The 21,224-nt window shown below is 40.7% G+C and overlaps 1 protein-coding gene across 1 annotated transcript in view; it reads right to left on the bottom strand.

The window, feature by feature from the left end:
* Positions 1 to 21,224, bottom strand: part of stard9 (StAR-related lipid transfer (START) domain containing 9) — a 44,825-nt gene that overhangs the window by 18,446 nt on the left and 5,155 nt on the right. The window contains exons 3-15 of the mRNA XM_078276784.1: positions 19,997 to 20,113; positions 7,391 to 7,507; positions 7,133 to 7,165; positions 6,962 to 7,023; positions 5,850 to 5,962; positions 3,561 to 3,703; positions 3,290 to 3,357; positions 2,992 to 3,089; positions 2,579 to 2,782; positions 1,878 to 1,975; positions 1,566 to 1,643; positions 1,222 to 1,299; positions 329 to 508 (exon numbers count right to left, since the gene is read on the bottom strand). Of these exons, the coding sequence (XP_078132910.1) occupies positions 329 to 508; positions 1,222 to 1,299; positions 1,566 to 1,643; positions 1,878 to 1,975; positions 2,579 to 2,782; positions 2,992 to 3,089; positions 3,290 to 3,357; positions 3,561 to 3,703; positions 5,850 to 5,962; positions 6,962 to 7,023; positions 7,133 to 7,165; positions 7,391 to 7,507; positions 19,997 to 20,113 (1,389 nt within the window). The remainder of the gene's footprint in view (positions 1 to 328; positions 509 to 1,221; positions 1,300 to 1,565; positions 1,644 to 1,877; positions 1,976 to 2,578; positions 2,783 to 2,991; positions 3,090 to 3,289; positions 3,358 to 3,560; positions 3,704 to 5,849; positions 5,963 to 6,961; positions 7,024 to 7,132; positions 7,166 to 7,390; positions 7,508 to 19,996; positions 20,114 to 21,224) is intronic.

Raw genomic sequence — 21,224 nt, 5'->3', positions numbered from 1 at the left:
TTTCTCAAGGGTTTTTCTAGCAGAACAAAGAAAAATAGTAGGAAGGAGGAGGGGGAAGAATCTAGTAGAAAAAAAGACATGGTTTTAGTCAAGACAGCTGATAAATCAGGAACTTTAGAGTTGGAGAAAAGTAGAGCAAATGCAAAGAATTTCAATTTGTGGGAGTTTGTGTCATGTTGTTCAAATGAGTGATGTGCATTCAAGAAAAGCGCTGCACAAAATGAATAAAGAAAAAACTTCTTCAAGGGGGAAAATTAAATAATACCAAAAATACAACGACATTACTCTTTATGGACACAACATATCTATTTGCCTCTTATCATCATACCCTGAGGTGATAGAAGACGACCCCGGTGCTAAGAACATCTCCATCCAGGGTAACCAGGTGTGGTTGGAAGGAGTTGATGAGGAATCCGGCCCGGTCTCGGTTGATGTCCACGCTGTACTGCTCCAGCAGCTCCTTCTTGTCTCTCCAGCTCTCCGACCAGTCCTTCGTCAGCTGCTCCACCTGAGGAGGAGACATGGATGAGGATGATGAAGGTAGGTAATTAATTAAAAAAAGGAGGTTGAAACCAGAGTGGTAAATATCTGTGGTCAGGGAGACAATGATGATACCAATATAAAACAGCCACTACTGCTACTACTACTGCTGCTGCTGCTGCTGCTGCTGCTACTCCTTACATTTCCTAATTTCCATTTCCTTTCTTTTAAGAAGTTTCAAAGTCAGAAGGAAAACATACTGTGTCACAGATATGCACTTCCAACACACAGGTTTTGTGATATCCACTGCTGACACATCTGTTGCCATCCCGATACAAACAGAGGTGAACGAAGCTCAATACATTTAAAAAAAACTGAATTTTGAAAATATCAACAGGGATGTTTTATTTAAGAAACAATGTCCTCATGATAATCCCCAGACTGAGAATTTTTATTTTCCTCATTGGGTTCGACAAATAGCACGTAATAACCTCAAAATCTATGGGGGGGGGGGGAAGCTAGCTGGATACAGCAAGGATTTAGTCGGAAGAAAATGTTCAATGTAACTTGGGTGAACTGATGTTGATATCATACATATTTACAAATAAATGTGCATGACATATATCTTTTTTTTTTTTTTTTATTGTCAATTTGTGGAGTGTCAAACTCATGATGCTTGATTTGTCCAGGACTACTGTATCTGTCAGGCAGATGTAACCATGTGTGTCCACCCTGTGTTACCTTTAGTTCGTTCTGTAGCACGATGTCAGAAAGATTTCCATCCCTCTCATCGCTAAGGGATGGACTGGGATTACGCCGCTGTCAGTCAAGAGGGGGAAAAATGATCAGTTAAAATACTGTGCAAAAACCTGCGTTACAATGCAAGTCACTCTTTACCACACATGGGAATAAAATTGTCACAAAGACACAAAGCACTGTATTAAGCCTTTGCTACAAAAACGTGCAATGTGGGAATCTCTTTTATTCAAAGCCTTACAGTACTAAGGGGAGTGCGGGGGGGAAACCCCGTAGGGTGTACCCCCGGAGAGTGAGCACTATGCTCTAGTGATGAAAGGTCACCATACCATTTCAAAGCTGAGCAGCATGCTCTTCAACCTGTCAATCTCCTCTCTCAGTTCCCTGATCAGGCGTACATTGGCATCCTGCACAGAAATAAAAGTACACATTAAAACTATAGTGCGTAGTTTCTGCCGCCCCCATGAGGAAGTCTAAGTAATGACAACAAAACTGTCGGCGCGTCCACATGACACAAGCCTTCCGTGATCGTGAATGTAACGGACGTTCATTAACATTAAAAAGTTTCGCACTACAGCTTTAACCTACTCAACACATTTAAATCAAACATTCTTGGCATCGGACTCTTAACAGCCACTGACCTCATTAACCCGAGGCTTGTTGACAATATTTCTGGCATGGGCCGCATAGCGCAGGGTGCTGAGGGTCTCGTTGTAACTGCTAGCGGAGGGCGAGACCGCTGCAACACAAAAACACACCAGTAAAGACACACACAGCAATTAGCACTGATATCACAAAAAAAATTTAATTCATGAGTGAGACTTAAGGGACCATACCAATGGTTTTGCCAGCATGTGGTCACATTACTCAAACCATTTTCCAAAGCATCACCATTACTTTTTAGATTTAATTTCCAACTTTCCATACAGCTATTCGATTATATACAAAAACATAAGAAATGCCTTGCAGACTTCTATTTTTATCAAAGTTACATTATCTCGTCATGATACTGCTGCAGCTGTATTTTTTTTTTTAAGTCTTCAATATTGGTGAGTTTAAGTGCTTGTAAGAAACTCTGTAACAAGAGGGATTTAAGAGTTGTCTGGCATAAAAAAAACTAGCAAATTTACATTTTCACTATCAATTATTCCTTTCATTTTCCATATTTTCCTTTAGGGTTTGATATTGATAAACAGATCAGCGCATGTTCGCAACGCTGTTCAACTCTAAACTTTCAGTTAAAGCTTATACGTATAAGCACATGCAATTTATAGTTAATGAACCAAAACGTGCAAAATCTCAGCCGTGTTCCTTTCACAATACTGACATGTGTTCCACTTACTTGCAATCATGATGGTCTTGGAGTTGCCGCCCAGGCTGTCTTTCAACAGCCAGGTTAGGACTGAGTCTCTGTAGGGGATGAAGCAGTGCCTCCTCCCACCTCCTCCAGACAGGGAGCTGCTGTGGCTTCCCGCCGTGCTGCCATCACCCTCAGATGCCATGCTGTTGATACTCTGACAGCTGCTGGACATCTGGGAGTTCTGGGCTGTGGAGGCAGTGGTAAGAAGATGTACAAAAGGTTGAGGGATTAATGGAGAAAGTGCTACAGAAGAGAAGGGAATACTGTGAGGATCAAGGAAATGTAATGGAATTTGTGAAGATCCTTGCTAGATTTAATTCCAAATAAAAACTTTTTTTTTTTTAGACATCATCACTTGAACTTCAAATGGAATCACAAGCAGCGTCTTCATTTACCAAGAGCAGATATGACGATGCCCAAAGTGACCAGTGACTTGTTGATGTTAGAGCCCTCTGTCAGTCTATCCCTGCAGTAGTGGGGGTCTGCTCGCTCACTGTCAGAAACAACATAAACACAACATGAGGTACATGTTCCTTACAATGATTAAAGACACAGATTGCCCAACAAAAATGTGTGGAAATGAAAAGAATCTCAGGGCTGTAGCCAAGATCCACTAGGGGGCAGTTTAATCAATGACTTTGACTCAAAAGATGTTGAGCAAAAACACACAACAGAAGGAAATAACAGTTTCACCTCCCAGCCAAGTCCACCAGGTTAATCTTGCTGACAGTTTCTGAAGGAAGGTTTTTTTCTAGGATTGCCTGTGGAGAAAAAGACAAGAGTAATCAGACTAGCACCTGCAAATACGGATACGTGTTCCACCTGAAAATAGATACTAACAATATTAACCGCACTTTTTAATCCATTTAAAAGTTAGAAAGAGGACCATTAGCAGATTGACTCATTCACAGATGAGTGTAGCTGTTGTATAGAAGCTAATTGGAGGGCTGAGAGAGATGATGACCTGTGTGTACTGGATGGTGAAGATGGCGTGGGATCTGCTGCTGGCATCGTGGTTGTGGGTTGCTGCGGTGATACGGTTGGCGATGCCTTCCTCCAAAAGATCCATGGCATGCTTGCAGTCTGAGACCACGTGCTGCGACAGGTCTGATTAGAGAGAAACACAATACTGAGAAATGTAAAGCAAATAAACCAAGAGGTTAAGTTTAAACATCAACCTCAAAATGTTTAATAATTGACTTTATTTCCGCAGCGGGAAGTAACTCTTGTTAAACCTAGGGTGGAAAACTCTGTGTTTGGTGTTTTAAGCCCCCAACATCGTCTTCCAGGTATCACTGCCTGGAAGGCACTAGGATTAGGAAATGGTTAGGGTTAGGGTTAGGTGCCTTGAAGTCGACGGTCGCAGCGCTGCCTTGAAGTCGACGCTGGGGGCTTAAAACACCATCTAGCGGAAAACTCCCTGTAACAGTAAGACTGGTACAAGATGCACATTATACAACAGCTGGGAATTAAAAATAGCTTTTAAGGTTATAGTTATGTATGGCTGGCTGCCATAGTAATGTTAGTAAAAATAATAATAATATAAAAGATACGCTATTTAACACTTTTTGTAAAAAATGTTTAGAGATAGCTCTGAAAAACAACAAGCATAAAACTGACAGTGACCTGACACTGATAACACTTCAGCAAACATTAAAAAAAAAAACAGAGAGATAGAAATGTAAAAAAGACACAAAACTGGAAATGCCTCATCAAAACTTGACGCTTGATCCGTAATATTTTCCTACAGCATTTAGAAGCAAAAAACCTCAACAATGTGAATCACATCTTAAGAGGCTGTTAAACACATGCGCACACAGAGCCTCGTGGTGCTATAACATGCCTTTCCTCACTCCTGGTTTTAATATGGACATTTTATACAAATATTTAAATTACTTCGACAGAATAAACGTTGTGTGAAAACACAGTTTGATGGACACGTGTTGACGGAGAAGAAGTTTAATAGCTGGGAGCCCTAAATGTGCTCTGTGTGTGTGTGTGTGTGTGTGTGTGTGTGTGTGTGTGTGTGTGTGTGTGTGTGTGTGTGTGTGTGTGTGTGTGTGGTGAAGTGTTCTCCTTGGAACCACAAGGAAATGACTTCACTTCCTCTGGTCAACTGGGATTTTTCCTGATACTGACAATGAAATCATGTGGGGCTTCAAACATAGAAACGCAGGCGAATGAGAGGGAGAGAAGGAAAGAGGGGAAAAGAATGAGGAGACAGATGGAGAAAGAGAGAGAGTAAGATAAACTACATGAGGAGTCTGGATTAAAGCCATGACGGACAATTCAGGACAAGATCGAGAGCTTAACAACTGAACAAAATTCCATCCCTGACCGCATACCACAGTGACTTATAATCTAAACTTACAAGACACAAGCATTACTCAAAATACTGCAGACCATGTTACACATTCAAGTCTAGGATTTGAGAAAATGATGTGTTGACAGTGTTGAGAGAAGAGTACTTTGGTATCCACTCTTATATTCACTCTCTTAATGCAAAGTGTTTCAGACACATTCTTCTACTGTATGATGCACCGCTGAGTGTTTGTATACATTCTGAAAATGGTTAGTGGACACTTCTTAGAGCTCACAGCCCGTGAAGAAACCTAATCATCAAGACCATAACATTTAAATATGGAAAGTGTCCAACTGTATTAACCCTCTTATTTTAATCTTTGTGAAATGATCATAGTAAGGTAATGAGAATGTGAAGCCTCTAGACCTCTAGTTAAGTATTTAGGAGGACAGATTAATAAAGACAAAAGGCAGAAATAATCTGTTGATTTTTTTTAGCTCAACATTTTGTGCAAAACATCTGGAACTGTGGGGTCAAGTTTGAATATTGAATTTCAATTTTAATTCATTTAATTAGTTTTACTGCTTTGTGTTTTTAGATACATGTCGTTGTACTAATTATTCCCTTTTATGCATCTGTGGGTGCATATTGGTATGTGTACATGCAGGTGTGTTTGTGTATATATTGTGTATAGGATTGTCTCCCTGTATTTATCTCTTTTACAATGCAAACTAATGAAGTGAATTAAAACAAATAAAACAACACTTGGTGTTGGGGGCCGCAAGATGCGAGAGCAGAGAATCAGCATCTTACGTTTCTTAGGTATTCTTGCTGAAAGGGCAAAGAAAGGATGCCTTTAGAATTGTAACTGAGTTTAGTCCTGGGAGGTACAGTATGTCTTTGCTGTCCACCACTTTACAAAGTACAGATTCAGGTGTCCTGAACACTCACCTTGTACATAGGGTCCTTTCTCCGGGTGTTCTCTAACTCTCAGGGAGGCTCTTTTCTTCTGCTCTCCTCCTCTCAGCAGGTCTCGCACACGCTCGTTGTAGATCTCCAGGAAGCTGCAGAGACAGAGGGATGAGTGGGCGTTCACACAGCCAGCGCCGGATCTGAGATCTGAGGTGCGGCAAAAACACGGGTCTTTCCATTCATTTTGAATGTGGGTACTGCCTTTAGGCTGCAGTGAGGGGTGGCGGGTTTGCCGCAGGGGGGACATGCAAAAAAAAAAAACACAGCGGGCCTGTGCTGAAAAGTTCACGCTGAGGTAACCGGCAATCAGACTTGTCAGTGTATGTTGAGGCGGTGTGAGAGTCCCGTACAGTAAACAGGAAACATCACTGCCCCTATTGCTGCCACAAGAAAGTTTTAAAACACCAAACAAAAGCACTGAACTGCCCAGGACGTCACACAAATGGTGACCCCCCCGCCGCCGCACACAACCCTGTCTGTCTGAAAGCAGTCCTGCTATGTAGACACTTAATGATGTCAATGATGATTATTTAATGTCAATTTGCCTATATACAGTCCCTTTACACAATATGCGAGTTGTTTTGTAAGTTCATCATCTGCATTTTCCAAAACATGTCAGGAACATCTTTAAGTTAAACTTTCTGGCAATTTTCCTTTACTGGAAAGTTTACAGTGCAGAGAGACAAAGTAGGGGGGTGACACAACACAATGGCCCCCGGCTTTATGTGAACCGGGTCGTAGTCATGGTTATGATCTGCGTTTTAGACCGCTGGTCCAACCTAACGACCCAGAAACACAGCCTACACAATGGAAATTAATCATTTTCCTTATGAATGAACATCAGGGAGAAACCATAAAGCATATTTGCATTTGTCAAATTAACATTGCCTTCAAGACGTTGAGGATAAGAAAAACCGACAAGGAAATCAAGTTTTTGATATGCATTGTTTTGCCAGCAGCTTTGCAGCATAATTGTTCTGAAAGTACCCATCTAAATTTGAATGTTAACATCATTACTTACTTAATCACTTAAAATTGCAGTGATTAAAAAGGCAAAGACTTCACACAGTCAGACATTAATAACACAGTACCTGATCTCCACTCTGCTTGAGTTTTGCCCATCAGAAAAAGTGTCTTCAGACCTAAAGAGACCCTGCAAGGAAAAGAGAAATGCAACTGACTTTACACTACAACACCGGATGCAAAAATAGTTGAATTATTAGTGTGTAAACTACAATGAATTGTACAATCCACTGATGTACCTGACAGATCCGAGGAGTCAAGCCAATGGAGTCCTGACATCGTACAGAAGAGAAACAAAAAACAAAAACAGAAAGTGAGGTAGTATTGTTTTGACAGTTGCCATGGAGAGTTGGGTCACAACTAAATGCTGTTCATTACAGAATGTAACATTTGCATATTTGCAGTGCAGCATGGTTTGGGTATAGATTTTGTGTAACAGCTGCATTGCCTAAAATGTGCCTGGTGCGTATGTATATAGTGCCATCCAGTGATTTTACCGGTGTCCCCATCATGGTGTACGTCTTTCCAGATCCTGTTTGGCCGTAAGCAAATAGACACACATTGTAGCCCTCTGAGGCTCCGGACAGCACCGACACACCCAGGTCCTGGAACACCTAAAGAACATTAACACACACACACACACACACAACCTAAATCACAAATACACAAAGAACGACTGACTAAAACCAGGTCAGGACAGGCCCTATATGATATGTCTATATAAATGTATACCTGGGTGCAGTCAAAAATGTCTAGATAATTAAGAAGGTTGCTGATTCAGGATGAAAATGTTAACGATTGAAGTCTTTTAGGTAAGAATGAGAATACCTGCAAACCCATCTGAAAGCGTGTTTTACCAGTAAAAAAAGTAGGTGCTCTTGTGGGCTGATGAGGTGTTTACAGTGTAAGCTGATGTCCTTGATCTTAATCGCATTGTGTTTTTACACGAGTGTAGATTTACACCAAGGTTTCACAGTCACAATGCTGTGGCACCGGGCCAGTGGTGGGGAGGTAATGTTGCTTCCTGCTGAGGTGTTTGGGTAAGGAGCAGGGAGGTCAGTTAATACTCTGGGTAAACAACTTTGCAAAATGTGTATGTGAGAGAATCCAATGTGAGGGTAAAAAAAAAAAGTGACTGGGTCAGGAAAATAAACCTTGCCTAAAGGCGCTGTGGTGAGACGGGGGATCCGCGAGATTCCCACTCAAAACAATCAACTGAGGCCTCTTGTTTTCCTTCTCTCTGTGTGTCTGCATCTGAGAGTCTGGAGATTATTTAGCACGAGGCCTAATCACATCAACTTGGTTTTTTTTTTTTATGACAACTTTAACTAGTACGAAGCACATGCCAGAAGGCGTATGAAATGTTACCAATTAACAATTTATCATGACAATATCATACAGAAACTCCTGATGGTCATCCCTTGTCCATTACTACTGACTCAAAGTCACATGACATACATATCAAATTAGTTTTGTATAAACCAAAATGAAATGAGATTCTGTGATGAAATGGTATGGAAAGTATTGAAGTGCTGCATGTTTAAATGCAATTTACATGATTTTAACGTTATCAAGCTATTGTCATATGTAGTTATGTAGTGACGGACTACTTTTTTTTATTGATGCATGCCCATAATTTAATATTATTACAAGAAGATATACATATACTGGAATATAAACTCAGTTGTCTGTTTATTAGGTACACCTATCTTAAATGTATGCAGTCTAATGTAACAGTCTTGATATCAATCCTAACCACATAAAGGATGCAATGTTCAGTTTTTGTTGAGGTGAGAGGTGTTGATTACATTTCATGGTCATTGTGGAGGCTGCTGTTTGTGGTGCTGTTGATTGGTCGTTTCAGCTCTATATTTGGCACCATTGTCATTCAATTTACACTAGTTGGAAAAACGGATGCCAGGAGAGAACTATGGACCTAATTCACTTTCAGAGCTGACAAACAGCAAACCAGCATAATATATTTGAAAGTGTCAGCAAACCTGTTTTTTTACTTGGCGTCACAGAGGCATAGAATTTGCAGATACTTATCTTCGTATGGGTGTCAAAGTCAAATATCTTTGCATTGTGAGGGCACAACAGATCCATAATGGAACACCTTGCTCCACACGACACACTGTGAATGGTGAGCAATGTGGGTGTTTTCTGCCTAATAGCCTATCATTTATTATAGGGCAGCAGCGGCTATAGTACTTTTTGTGTGTGCATGTTACTTGTTAGAAGTAAGGCAAATGGACAAATGATCAATCTTCTCTGTTGTTATCTTTCCATTGTTCATTACTGATGCAAAAAGAAACTCCATCAGAACGAGTTCCAGGGGACATGTGGCCCCATCGGCAATCCAAAGGCTCAGCAACCTGATCTAGAGCAGACCTGAGACACAGCACATTCCCCTCCAGAACCATAACACACCTTGGGGATCAGTGAGGGGTCCTGAACCACAGATACTGGTGGGTAAGTACACAGAGGAGAGAGGAGGAATGCTCTCAAAGCTACCACGACCTCCACGGATCAAACACAGAAATCATTTCAACATACCTCCCGTGTGTGTGACGGCCAACCACTGTCAGGAGAAGTGAGAACCTGGAGCTAAGCCTGTGTATACTCTAGGCTTACAAAACGGTGGGAATAGGTTTAGGTTGGATGTGGTTGAAAGCTGTTGTTTAAGGCCCTGGACTTGTGAGAGCACCCTGAAAGGATTCAATGCTCATCTGGTTGTTCTCAGGAGTGTGTGAAATCTGTGTGTGTTAATATTCAACAACCTTAGGATTTCTCGGAGAAACATAAAATGTTCAACACTCACACAGAGATCAATGTCTTATCTAACCACAGCGGACCAACTGATAAAGCAAAAACCAGCGCGCAAACCAACAGCCAAGGTTAGGACAGCGACTTGTTAAAATGTAATACAGAATACTAATTAACTGCTTGAAATGTTAATCAGCACCATGGGTCACTAGAATATAGTAAACATAATGTTTTCAGTTACTTTGCTTCCAAAGACACTGATCATTTATTCAATTAATCCATTAGTCTTAAACAAGTTGAGAAAAATGTCCGACCAACAATCCAAAACCAAAGACATTCAATTTACTATCAACGAAGAAAACGAGCAAATACTCACAAATTACAAGATGGAACCAGTGATTCCTTTGGCAAAAATTACAAATCAATGATTATTAAGATCGTTACCAATTCATTTTCTGTCAATCACTTATTCAATTATTGACTAATACCATTTACAGAACAAGAAGTACGACTAATGCTACCCTGCTTTTTACTGAGATGCAAAGTATTAGTTACATTTTTTACATTCAGATTACTGGAATCATTTTACATTTCTGATAATAGCTGATTATTCATAAGAAATAAATAAATAAAAACAACAAGCTTCATAATAGATTAAGCCTTTAAGTCATGACAGCTTACAGACTAAACTATTTATCAAAAAAGAACTACACAGAATATTAAATTAAGAAAATAACTGTTAACTAAACCCTACAAACACATTTTTCATTACTCTGTAGCCTAGCCAACCATCTGCAGACAACAGCCACGTGGAACTAGTAAAAAGTGCTGCCACAACAGCTGTCTTACTCAATGACCTTATAAATCACCCAACAGGCACTGATGTAAAGACATCCAACACATCATTATTCCTGTGTATGGAATCCATTTGAACACGTTTAGCACTAACTGATGAATGCAACTACCGACTACTTTCCAATTATTCTGTAGACTATTTCATTGATTAATCGTGTTTTGTTCTTTTTAAAGTCCGAACATTGTGGAAAATGCCCATTATGCCCAACATAAATTATTCAGATTGCTTACTTCATCAGACCAACAGTTTAAAACCCCAAATTAATATTACATTTACTATCATACATGACAAAGAAAAGCATAAAATCCTCACATTTCAGAAGATGTAAACAGAATGTTTGGTCTTTTTGCTTGACATGTGACTGAAGCAATACATCAACTACCAAAATAGCTGCTGATTAATTTTCTATCAACTGACTGATCAAATAATTGACTAATTGCTTCAGCTCTAAGCCTAACTAACTGCTGTTACATATATTTCCCCAGGGACCTTGCTAAAAAAAAGCCGGGAATGTAAGCAATATAGTGTACATAAACCATAAATGAATTTTAGCCAACAAAGTATAACCTATTTTCTAAATTTAATTTCATGTCAAAAAGAAAATGAGCACCTTATGTAACTGTTCCCCAAGAAATAGTAATGTGACAAAGTGTGCAGCCCCCTGGAGTCCAGACCACCAAGTGTTGCCCCCTGCCTCTTGGCTGAATGGAGGCTTAAACATGAAGACAAAAAGCAGCGCCGCCCCAGTCTTGTCCTCATCCTAATGTTCAAAAACAGACACGGACACCCTCTCCTCCCTCACACAGAGAATCAATACGGCGCTTGTTAAAGTTGACCCTCTTAAACTTACTCTATGGGGGCTACGACTAAGGCTGAGGGTCCCTCCAGGCTTAGCACAAAGAGCAGGAACTTCACTTCAACTGTGCACGTTCTCTCTAAACTTGACTCTCTCTTTTCTCTCTGTACACTATTCCTTTTGTTTTCTCGGTTTCTACCTCTTTTTGCCCATTTAGTTCTAAAAGTCTGCAAAACACTTTAAATGACCTCTGAACAAAACCACAAGAGGAAGCATAAACTTATTCCAACCTCTTGAGCGAATTAAAACTGTGTGTATGAGTTTGTCTAGACAGGCCGTGTCGGGCAACATTAAAACAATCCTGTCGTTTGTCATTATGGTCACACCAAATGATATCAGAAGACTGTAATTTGTGCCATCGCGCTCCGGCTGCTTAAATGGACATAATGGCCCTCTGCCACAACCTACTTTCACATTTTCCCTGCAGCATTGGGTGGTATTTTTGGACGAACAAAGCAGTTGATGTAAGCGACAGGTTGCATTGTGGGAATGGAAATGTACTCCAGGATCAAATGAAGCAGGAGAAAAAACTGCCTGGAGATAAAGCAACTGGGCCAGAGCCAGAGTAAGCGTGCAGGCTTGTGGGTCGCCTCAAAAAACACAGGGGACAGACTAAACACCTCCATTAACAGGAAGGCGGTTGTCATCAGCAGGCCGCTGCACGTGCATGTGTATGTGCATGTGTGTGTCTCTGCTCGGTTAAGCCACTTAGAGGAAACAGCATCCACAACAAGGACAAAAGCCTCACAGTTTGCTTCCCTTTCTGACAAAAAAAAAAAAGTGCAAACAATCTAACAATGAAAGAGGAAAAGCAGAATATAGATTTCATTCTTCTACAGGAAATGCAGGTCAAAATCATCCGGTCAAAACAGAGAGTTAGGAAGGAAGAATTAAACAAGGCTTTGGGGTTAGAAAAGGTGGCAAATGGGCTCAAGATCTAGCAGAAGGCAAAGAAAAGGAGAGTCTGCTTTGGCTTAAATGCATGACATATAGTGTGGAGTATTTATGAAGAGCAGGTTATGATCCAAAACATGGCCTTTTGCACAAGTCATCCACTTCCTCCCATCTTTGCCTCATAAAAATCATATGATCAAGTAGAAAAACAGCTATCAGAGAAAATAATTGTCCCTTTTATTGCATGTCACAGAATGCTGCTATATGTACAGCATTTTCTTTTCATTTTTCTCATCTTTTCATCATCCAGTCATGCAGGGATGCATTAACAGAGATATTTGGCTGCACAATAGTCTCATCGGCAAACGCCACAATCACAGCACACTACTATCTCCAAGATTTATAGTTCAAGGAATGTAATGTCAGCAGATGGAAAGAGAGAGCATGTTAATGTACACACAAGTTTAAATTAATACCGCCACATGATATGCATGACAGACAGTTTTAAATAAAGTAGTGACATACAAAGAGATGTTACCTTGTACAATCCTATTTAGGCAACAGATATCAAAAGGAAAGTTGAAATGTCACGTGTGTGTCTAACTAAGTTGAACCAGACCTCTTTCAGGAAAATGAGGTCTCCTGAAAAACAGCTGGGTTTCTTGTCAGAGATCTGCACCATGATTTTAAAAAAAAACTGTGTTCCATGTTTGTTTTGAAACACTTTTTTCCTAAAGTGGCAGCCTAGTTGGTGGCCTGGTAACACAAAAAAAAAAGTGGAAGAAGGCAGCAAAGCGGGTGAGAAATGTTGAAAAAGAACAGCAATAGTGAAAGAGAAAGACTGACAAGAGTGAAAAAGTAATGGTGTAATGCCTATGTAATGAGTTAAGTCCTGTAATCACTGGCTGTGGAAAATGCCAATTGCTGGTCTGGTTTCATGTGGCCTTGCTTTACACTAAACCCTAGAGAAGTATTTATGTGAAGTGTGCGTGAGTATGTGTGTGTGTGTGTGTGTGTGTGTGTGTGTGTGTGTGTGTGTGTGTGTGTGTGTATGTGTGAGACGTCGTCAAGGGTGATGGCAAAAGGCCAGACAAGCAATGTGAAGCACTTCGCCACATTTAAAAACTTCAGCTTCTCAGTGCTTTTGCCAGGTTTGACGCAACCAAGAGGACGGAGATTTAGTTTCCCTCCACAACCGCTCTCACTGGGAGGACGTCTCTGAGCTCAATGGAAAGACTTGACACTGCAAGCGAAAAAATAAGCGCAAACGGAGATGCAACTTTCTCCCAAACGGTCAGTCATACAAACAAAACTGCTATCTACTGGACAGCTGCAGAAGAGACGTTGAGACGGGTCGCTCGGTTCCCATCCCACGCTTTCCAACTGGGTTACACAAACAGCTGGGCCCTGAGCAAAAACTAAATTCTTTTGTTTAGACACAGTAAAAGAAATGTCACTGGAGATTTGACTTGTCCTGACTTCCTGCTAGAAATCTAGGTTAGAGAATCAGAGGTGAAAGAGGGGGACATTTGTAGAGTGGACTACAGTGAGGGAGGGAGGACACAGACAGGGAGACAGAATCACATGCAGAAAGAAGAGACAGAGAGGAAGCTGTTTGGCGGGGAGTTAAACAACGCACTCGTTTGTCACACTTGGACAGAATTTGTAGGTCAAAAAAGCATGGGAGGGTAGAGAGGCTGCAGGAGAGGGACGAGGGAGACAGAGCTGCCCAAGCCAGACAGATAGGCTGCTCTTCATTACTCAGGCCTCCCTACACATGGGAAAGAAGGACAGTGGGGAAAGAGAGGAACACAGGACAGGAAAGTGAATAAAATGAAGGCAGGAGGCTCTCTGGAAGTGAATTCCATGTTTCAGTGTACACTCTGGTTGCAACTGACATTGGGGCAAAGGAGAGACGTAAACCAAATAAATAAAACCATATCTGGAGAGAGTTTGGGGATTTGCTGCTGCTCCTCCCCCAACCTTGTTAAAGGGACCATAACACAACACTGTAGAGCGGAGCTGCATGTCACACTCTTTATGGCAGGCTGGAAATGACTTCCCCAGCCTCTAGACTGATGGGAGCCTTGTGTGATATGCATAGGGCACCTTCACTAGGGAATTAACTGGTGCAATATTACTACAGTTTGACATGAGCTCAACTAGGCCTGCACGATAAATCTCGCAATCTCGATTCACCCGTTCGCAATTTAATTTTTAAATGACTTAGATTTTTTTCTTCAATTAATTTATTGAAAGCATTTGACATTGACATGTTTTAATTATGTAAAGACATGTTCAAGGAGTTCAGATAGCGCCTGTATCAGGGCCATATTTAGCTCAATGTGTTATATGTCACTATTTTTGGTAGCCTACTGTACTAAAATGACCAGTATGTACTTTATTTTCTTTAGTCATTGAAGCCTCTATGTTTACAGGCTTGTGGTGATGTGCAATGTGCTGTAGGTGCCAAAAAAATAAATAAATCTATGTTTGGTACTGCCAATTTGTTTTGTTTTGTCATGGTTCATGTGTGCAATAAACATTACACTTCATGAGAAAAAAATCGTGGCAGAGAATCATGATGTCAATTCTAAGCAAAAAAAATCGTGATTCATATTTTTCCCCAAACCATGCAGGCCTAAGCTCAACTACTATTCTTACACTATTCAGACTGATCTCACGAAGTGGCGTATGTATGACACGCCAATTCGTATGCCGTTTTTGCGTGTTATAAAGACGCATAATCGTTTTTTTTAGCATGTTTATCAACGCCGTTTGGCCTCCATTGACCTATATTACAAGTGAATTATCGCCGTAGCAAGTAGTATGAAAGGACGGAGGTTGGTTGAGGTGGCGGATGGGTAAAACACAGAGCTTTCAACTAGGAGGGCGGAGTTTGCGTCCCACGTGTGGCGTTTGTCAACCTTTTTATTTTATTTTTTTTTTAAACTTTTTTAAAAATAAAGCCTTCCCCAATGTTCTTTTCCTTAACCCAACCGTTTATTGTTTCCCTAAGCGTGTGACGTTGGTCACCGTCATGTTTTTGTCATTTTTTTTTAAGTGTTACTTAAGCCTTTCCCAATGTTCTTTCCCTAAACCCAACCTTTTTTTTTTTCTTTTTTTTTTTACACGTGTGTGACGTTGTTCTCGTGATAGCACGCCACGTTCTTGCGACGCCACGTGGTGTGTATGTTTACGTATATGTTACGTATGTATGTATGCTGTATACAGCGTAGACATACATGCGGATAGCTCAAAATGCGTACAGATAACACGCCAGTTGGCTTTAGGAAAGTGGTGTGTATGTTTACGCAAAGTCATGATGCAATGTTGCACTATTGGATATCATTTGAGTGTGTGATTTGAAACCCCACACTCGTAGTCCATAAATATTAAAACTATGGCTGAATACTATGTAGAAAAGATGCGATTAAACAAAGACCGCCCAGTTCTGTCCTTAAGGACTCCATTTGTGATCACTTATTTTGTGTTATTGACATACGTGTGTATTTAAGTTGCCAGATGATGTCACAAAGTGAGCGCATACGTACATCCACAAAGGCTGCAAAAACATTATTTACATTAGTTATTTTAACAATATAAAGAATACTGCTTCTGGATGTGCATCAAAATAGACAATGGTGGAATATACATTCCAGACTTATTTCATTAAAGTATGTGCAGCTATAAGGGGAAAAGAAGAAACATTTTTAAAAACGCCCCAATGTTAAGAAATTCTTTAAGAAAATTCTGTTTCCAAAACTGCAGCAAAAGCTAATCACTCACTCCTTGTTCCATGACCTAACTTTCTACCAGGTTTTTGAGAAAATTATGAACAAAAACACAACCTCCTTCCTTTAAAATAAATGCAGCAACACAAACACAAATTAGGTTTGGAGGTCATCGAAAAGATTGTTCTTATCACCGATGGCAAATAAAAAGCTGCAACCTGCCAAAATAAAGATACAACATACAGTGTGTCTACCATGTTTGTGAAAAGGCGCCTTTGCTGTCTCAACTCAGTCTTTATGAAATACAGTGGTCAGATAGAACAATAATACTCAATAATAATCACATTATGGCCATTTTTTCCATTTTATAGACAACATTTTTAATTGAGAAAATAATTGGCAGATCATTAAATCTTAGTTAGATCTTCCTCAGTCAGTTAACAAAAGATTTAACTTTGGCACCCAGATTGCCAATTGACAGTGTGCAGTTAAGAATTATAATTTGCAGACTGTACTCTTCTTTTTAAGAGGAGTTACATGCACCTTTTGTGATGTACATCCACCCAACCACATGTAGTCTCTCTTGTTACAACTCCTCGCAGTAAGTCCATACATAAATCACAGGTGCTTGTCCTGCATTCATATGGCGTAGATCGTAGATCACCTATTTCTTTGTTGACAGCATGTGGTTTATTTGGTGTCCTGTTTGTGGCTAATTCAAACCAGGCTGAACTGGACCAGACTGTGTTAAGGGGGGAGTAAATGCACACGTGTGTGTGTGGAGGATACACAGAGAAGCTATTCTCTCTCCCTAGTCTACAGCACCACTGACACACAGACCTAGAAACACTGCGAGCATAATCAAATCACAAACACACACACGCACACAGACAGAAGAGTAGGAGGAGGAGGAGGAGGAGGAGGAGGAGGAGGAGAAAAACCCCAGCAAGTCCACTCCTTTTGGCAATAAAAAACAGCATTGTGCTCTGAGACGAATCCTCAGCAGTGACGTCTTTGCGCTGAAATGTAACTGTGAAAAATGACTTAGTGAAGCAGCTGTGAGTTTGGCAGGCGAGAGCTGGGGCTGCAGGCGCACAGTGGACCCCCCCCCCGCCCATTTCCCCTCCTGTGCTCCGCTTCTGCTCCTACTCTACCGAAGGAATTCACATTTGCACTCTCTATTCGTGCCTAATCAGTTTCTCTTGCCACTCTCCGTCTCAAGTCCTCTGCTTTTCTTTTCCTTTCCTCTCCCATGTTTCTTACTGTCAGAAGCAATAAACAAGCTGAGGGTTTTGCTTCATTAAATAGTGAAAAAAGCTATTTATTAGTTCAATATCTAGCCTCAAAACAAAGGCAGCGTTTAGACAAACAGTCCCAACAGCTGGCTCCCATTATGGATTATGGATCTCTTCCAAAAACCTATTTCTTCTCACCTGGCAGAGCCCTTCTCCTTCCTCTCTGCTCAACCTTCTTCTAGAAACTCTTTTGACCCACAGATACAACTTCAAAACTGAGCCTCCCATCCGGTAAGACAAGCCTTTTTCTTGTGAGGAGCCCTCAGCGACACGTACGCAACCACATCGGCACCCCAACATATAGTTAGCTACCGCATTGCTGTCTACTCTCTCCGTTGTAACAGTGTATGAGGACGGAAACCCTCATAAGTATCTGATGTAAACTATCAGTGATGCATGGACATGTACAGCAGACAGTACCGCACAGGAGTGGGGAGGGGCTGGGCAGCCAGTCTCTGAGGGGCACTGGGTGTGGTGGGATAGCACTGGACTGGAAAAGCAAGAGTTAAGATCCCCATGTCTCATTCCACTACTGGCCCGGATTGTCTCAGTCTCATGGGGACTACAGTGCAAGCCGAATTCAGAGCAAGTCTGTCTTTCTGCTCTAAAAAAAGAAAACCAGTGGCTGGGTTAGATCAGTTGGTAGAGCAAGCGCACATATATAGAGGTTTACTCCTCGACACGGCAGCCACGGGTTTGACTCCGACCTGCGGCCCTTTGCCGCATGTCATTCCCCTTCTCTCTCGCCTTTCAAGTCTTCATCTGTCCTGTGGAATTAAAGACCTAAAATGCCCAAAAAAGTAATCTGAAAAAAGAAAAAGCATGCTTAAAGATATTAGGTAGTATAGATAGTAAAAACCAAGAGAAAATCCAGAGCTCATTAATCAACTCATTAATGTATTAAAAATGTATGTGGTTGGTAAGAGAGAAACTAAATCCATACCCTCACTTGAGAGCCTAAATGTAATGCCATTATGTGAAATGAGGCGACACACAAGTGTGGGAAATCAAGTCCCAACATTGCTGTAAGATTTTGGTTGTGTGGATAACAAATCTGCCTCCTAAACCCACCACTTAGACAGGCTCGTCACTGTTCTAAAAAGCAATTTGTCTGGTAAAATATTTAGAATGGCTCTTGCATTATAGTGTCCACCTGCCAGTGTGCTCCATTAATCTGGCTTGCTGCCCTACAACACAAACACAGCCTTTTCTGCTTTTTACATCTACCACAGAAATGCTTAATTCAAATATATTCAACTGTGACGTGATCAGTAAACGGCTGACGATTCTGGTGCAGGAAAAGAGGTCAAATACAAAATCCAGCAGCTCTGTCCTTCGCTGGTGTCCTTTCGCCCACCCCGGGTCAACAGAGGAATGTCTTGTGGCAACCAGGCCACTGTGACTGGACATAATTCTGCTGAGGACAGCTGCAACCAAAGCCAGAGCCAGAGAGAGAAATGAAAAGGAGGTTTAAAAAGGAAAAAGTGCTGTGTTGTCTGTTACTCTGTGGGCCGTCATCACAGCACGGTCTTTCTCAAACACATACAAAGGCAGCTCTGACAAGAGGAGGGACGGGCAGTGAGGGAGTGGCAGAGGATAGAAAAAGTGACTGTAACAGTAATGGAGCAGCTATTGTGCTGAACAATGAAAACTTGATGTAAATATAAATTATTGAGAGAACTTATCTAAAAAAAAAAAAAAAAGGTTTTGGAGAGCTTTCCTGTAACAGACTTGGGGACCACTTACTCTTGATGTGGAGCCCATCTCAGGTTCCTGCAACACCCCCTAATCAAAACAACACAAAGATATCTAATCGCCCAATCAAAGCCAGGACATGAAAAAAGAGATGACTCTAGTAATGCCATGTCTGAGGCAACAAGACTTCTGGGTAACAGATGGAGCTGATATCATATCCCCCGAGTGGCCATCTGTGTAAAAACAGACAACACACAACACACAACACACCCGTTTTGTTGTGGTTTGTCTACTAGGACAGCGTTTCCTCTGGGCTTTTTTTCTTGGTACAGAGGTTGTGTTTGCCCAGTGTCAACTTGTGGCCAAAAGCCTGGATCAGCACGCACTTGGTCTCCACCCACAAGAGGGCATATAACATGGCACGAAAACAAGACAAATCTTTAGGTACTGCTGCACAAGTGGCTACATGTCAAACCAGATCCTACCAAATTACACATATACTAGATTCATCCATAACTAAAAGACATAAACCATTGACTAATCTCACTTACTATACTGACTGCAATGTTCCAATGTTCAATTATGAAAATGCCATGTAAACAGAAAATATGTCGTGATTTTTTTCCACCAGGAGAACCCCTCTTTGTGTTGGATTTCCTTTCACAATCCAGTCTTGCGTATATCTGTAAAGGAATCTGTCAAAGTGCTGTTTATTTGCTATATTTACACTAAAATAACAACAAGGAGGAGGAACCACAGTACAGTTGGGTTTGAGGCTGAATACTGGATGTAAACTCTTATGTTTTAACATACTGTGGAGGGAACTATTCAGTCATTATTCAGGCTACGCCTCAAAGCATGTAAATGGAAAAAATATTGGAATAGTGTAGTAGATCAGTGATTATTTGGTCATCATTGGAATACTACCTTATATAGAGTACGGCCAGAAGCTGGATATTCCAGTGCTTACTGAATAGACACATTTAGTTAGGGAGTTATGTCATTACCTCCTCCTGCGAGGCATAGTGAGGCTCTGCAGGGTCCACCGACCAGTAGCAGTAGTCAAAACAATACTCCAGAAGCTTCTCCCTCGAATCTACAGCACCGTCTGTACGTCCATCCAGCTTCAGGAAGGAAAACAGAAGAGTAAAGTACAAAAGGATTACTTTCCCCCCCCCCCAAATTCTCTTTTTTATTTGATATGATCCAATAGCAGTCAACAATACAGCACAAATACTTAATTTGGTAAGAACAAGAAATAAATGAATTTGTCTGTCAATACTAAACAGCTAATTAATTTGCATACTAAAATGTATAAAGATAATACCTGCTTACATTTAATAACATAAACAACAGAGCAAAAAAGAAAAAGGAGCTATTTAAAAAAAGCCAGGTACTATAGCTTTTGTGTATGGGACTGCTATGGAGTGGAATTGCACGCAAGTTGTTTCCATTCATTAGCAACGCATTCACTCCTCATCCAGTTCTTTAGTCGGCTCACTGCATCAACGGTAAACACCTTTCTGCTTACTGTGAGTGAACCCTGAACTGAGGAAAGACAGCACATCAGCATTAGGACTTGCCCAGGCACAACAGTTGCACTGGAGAAACCGTACAGCATCTAACCATTTCTTCTAAATCACTGCTTTCAACCTGGAGAACGCTATTGTTCTCACTGGGAGCACCGGACTTTGAGGGGAAATACGCCCTCTGATACCTACGCTGTAATTTTCAATTTGTGACGTTTAAATAGTTTTTCCAGGAATGTTTTTTTTTTTTTTTTTTTTTATACAGGGTCATAAAGCTCTTCAGGTGTGCCCACTTTACCTAAAACTTACTCAAACTATTTCCATATAGAAGAAGTTTTTCAAGTTTGTTAGCCCTGTATTTTTTGCAACATGTATTTTAGCTGCAATTAATCTTTCTTTTTGGAGGTAAATCTCAGTGGAGAAAGTGGCTTTCTCTATGATTTTTGATAGAGCTGGGTAATATATTACTATAATATTATAAGGCAACATATCGCCGGGATTAAATATCAGTTGTCCTAATAAAACAAAACATTGTTCCAGAATAACAGTTACAATTTTCAGTATCTATTCGGATGTTTTAGCGCTGTTAAACCGCTTTAATTCTAATTTCAATAATGATCTGCTCCTTTTAAAAATATTTGAAAACATTGAAATTGATTATCTGTGCGCACCAGTTATTCAGATTAACCTATGTATGTAGTATGTG

This window comes from Sander vitreus, chromosome 20, assembly GCF_031162955.1.
Source record: "Sander vitreus isolate 19-12246 chromosome 20, sanVit1, whole genome shotgun sequence".
NCBI lineage: Eukaryota > Metazoa > Chordata > Actinopteri > Perciformes > Percidae > Sander > Sander vitreus.
Note: the sequence above shows the minus strand (reverse complement) of the source record. Positions and strands in the feature narration are given on the sequence as shown.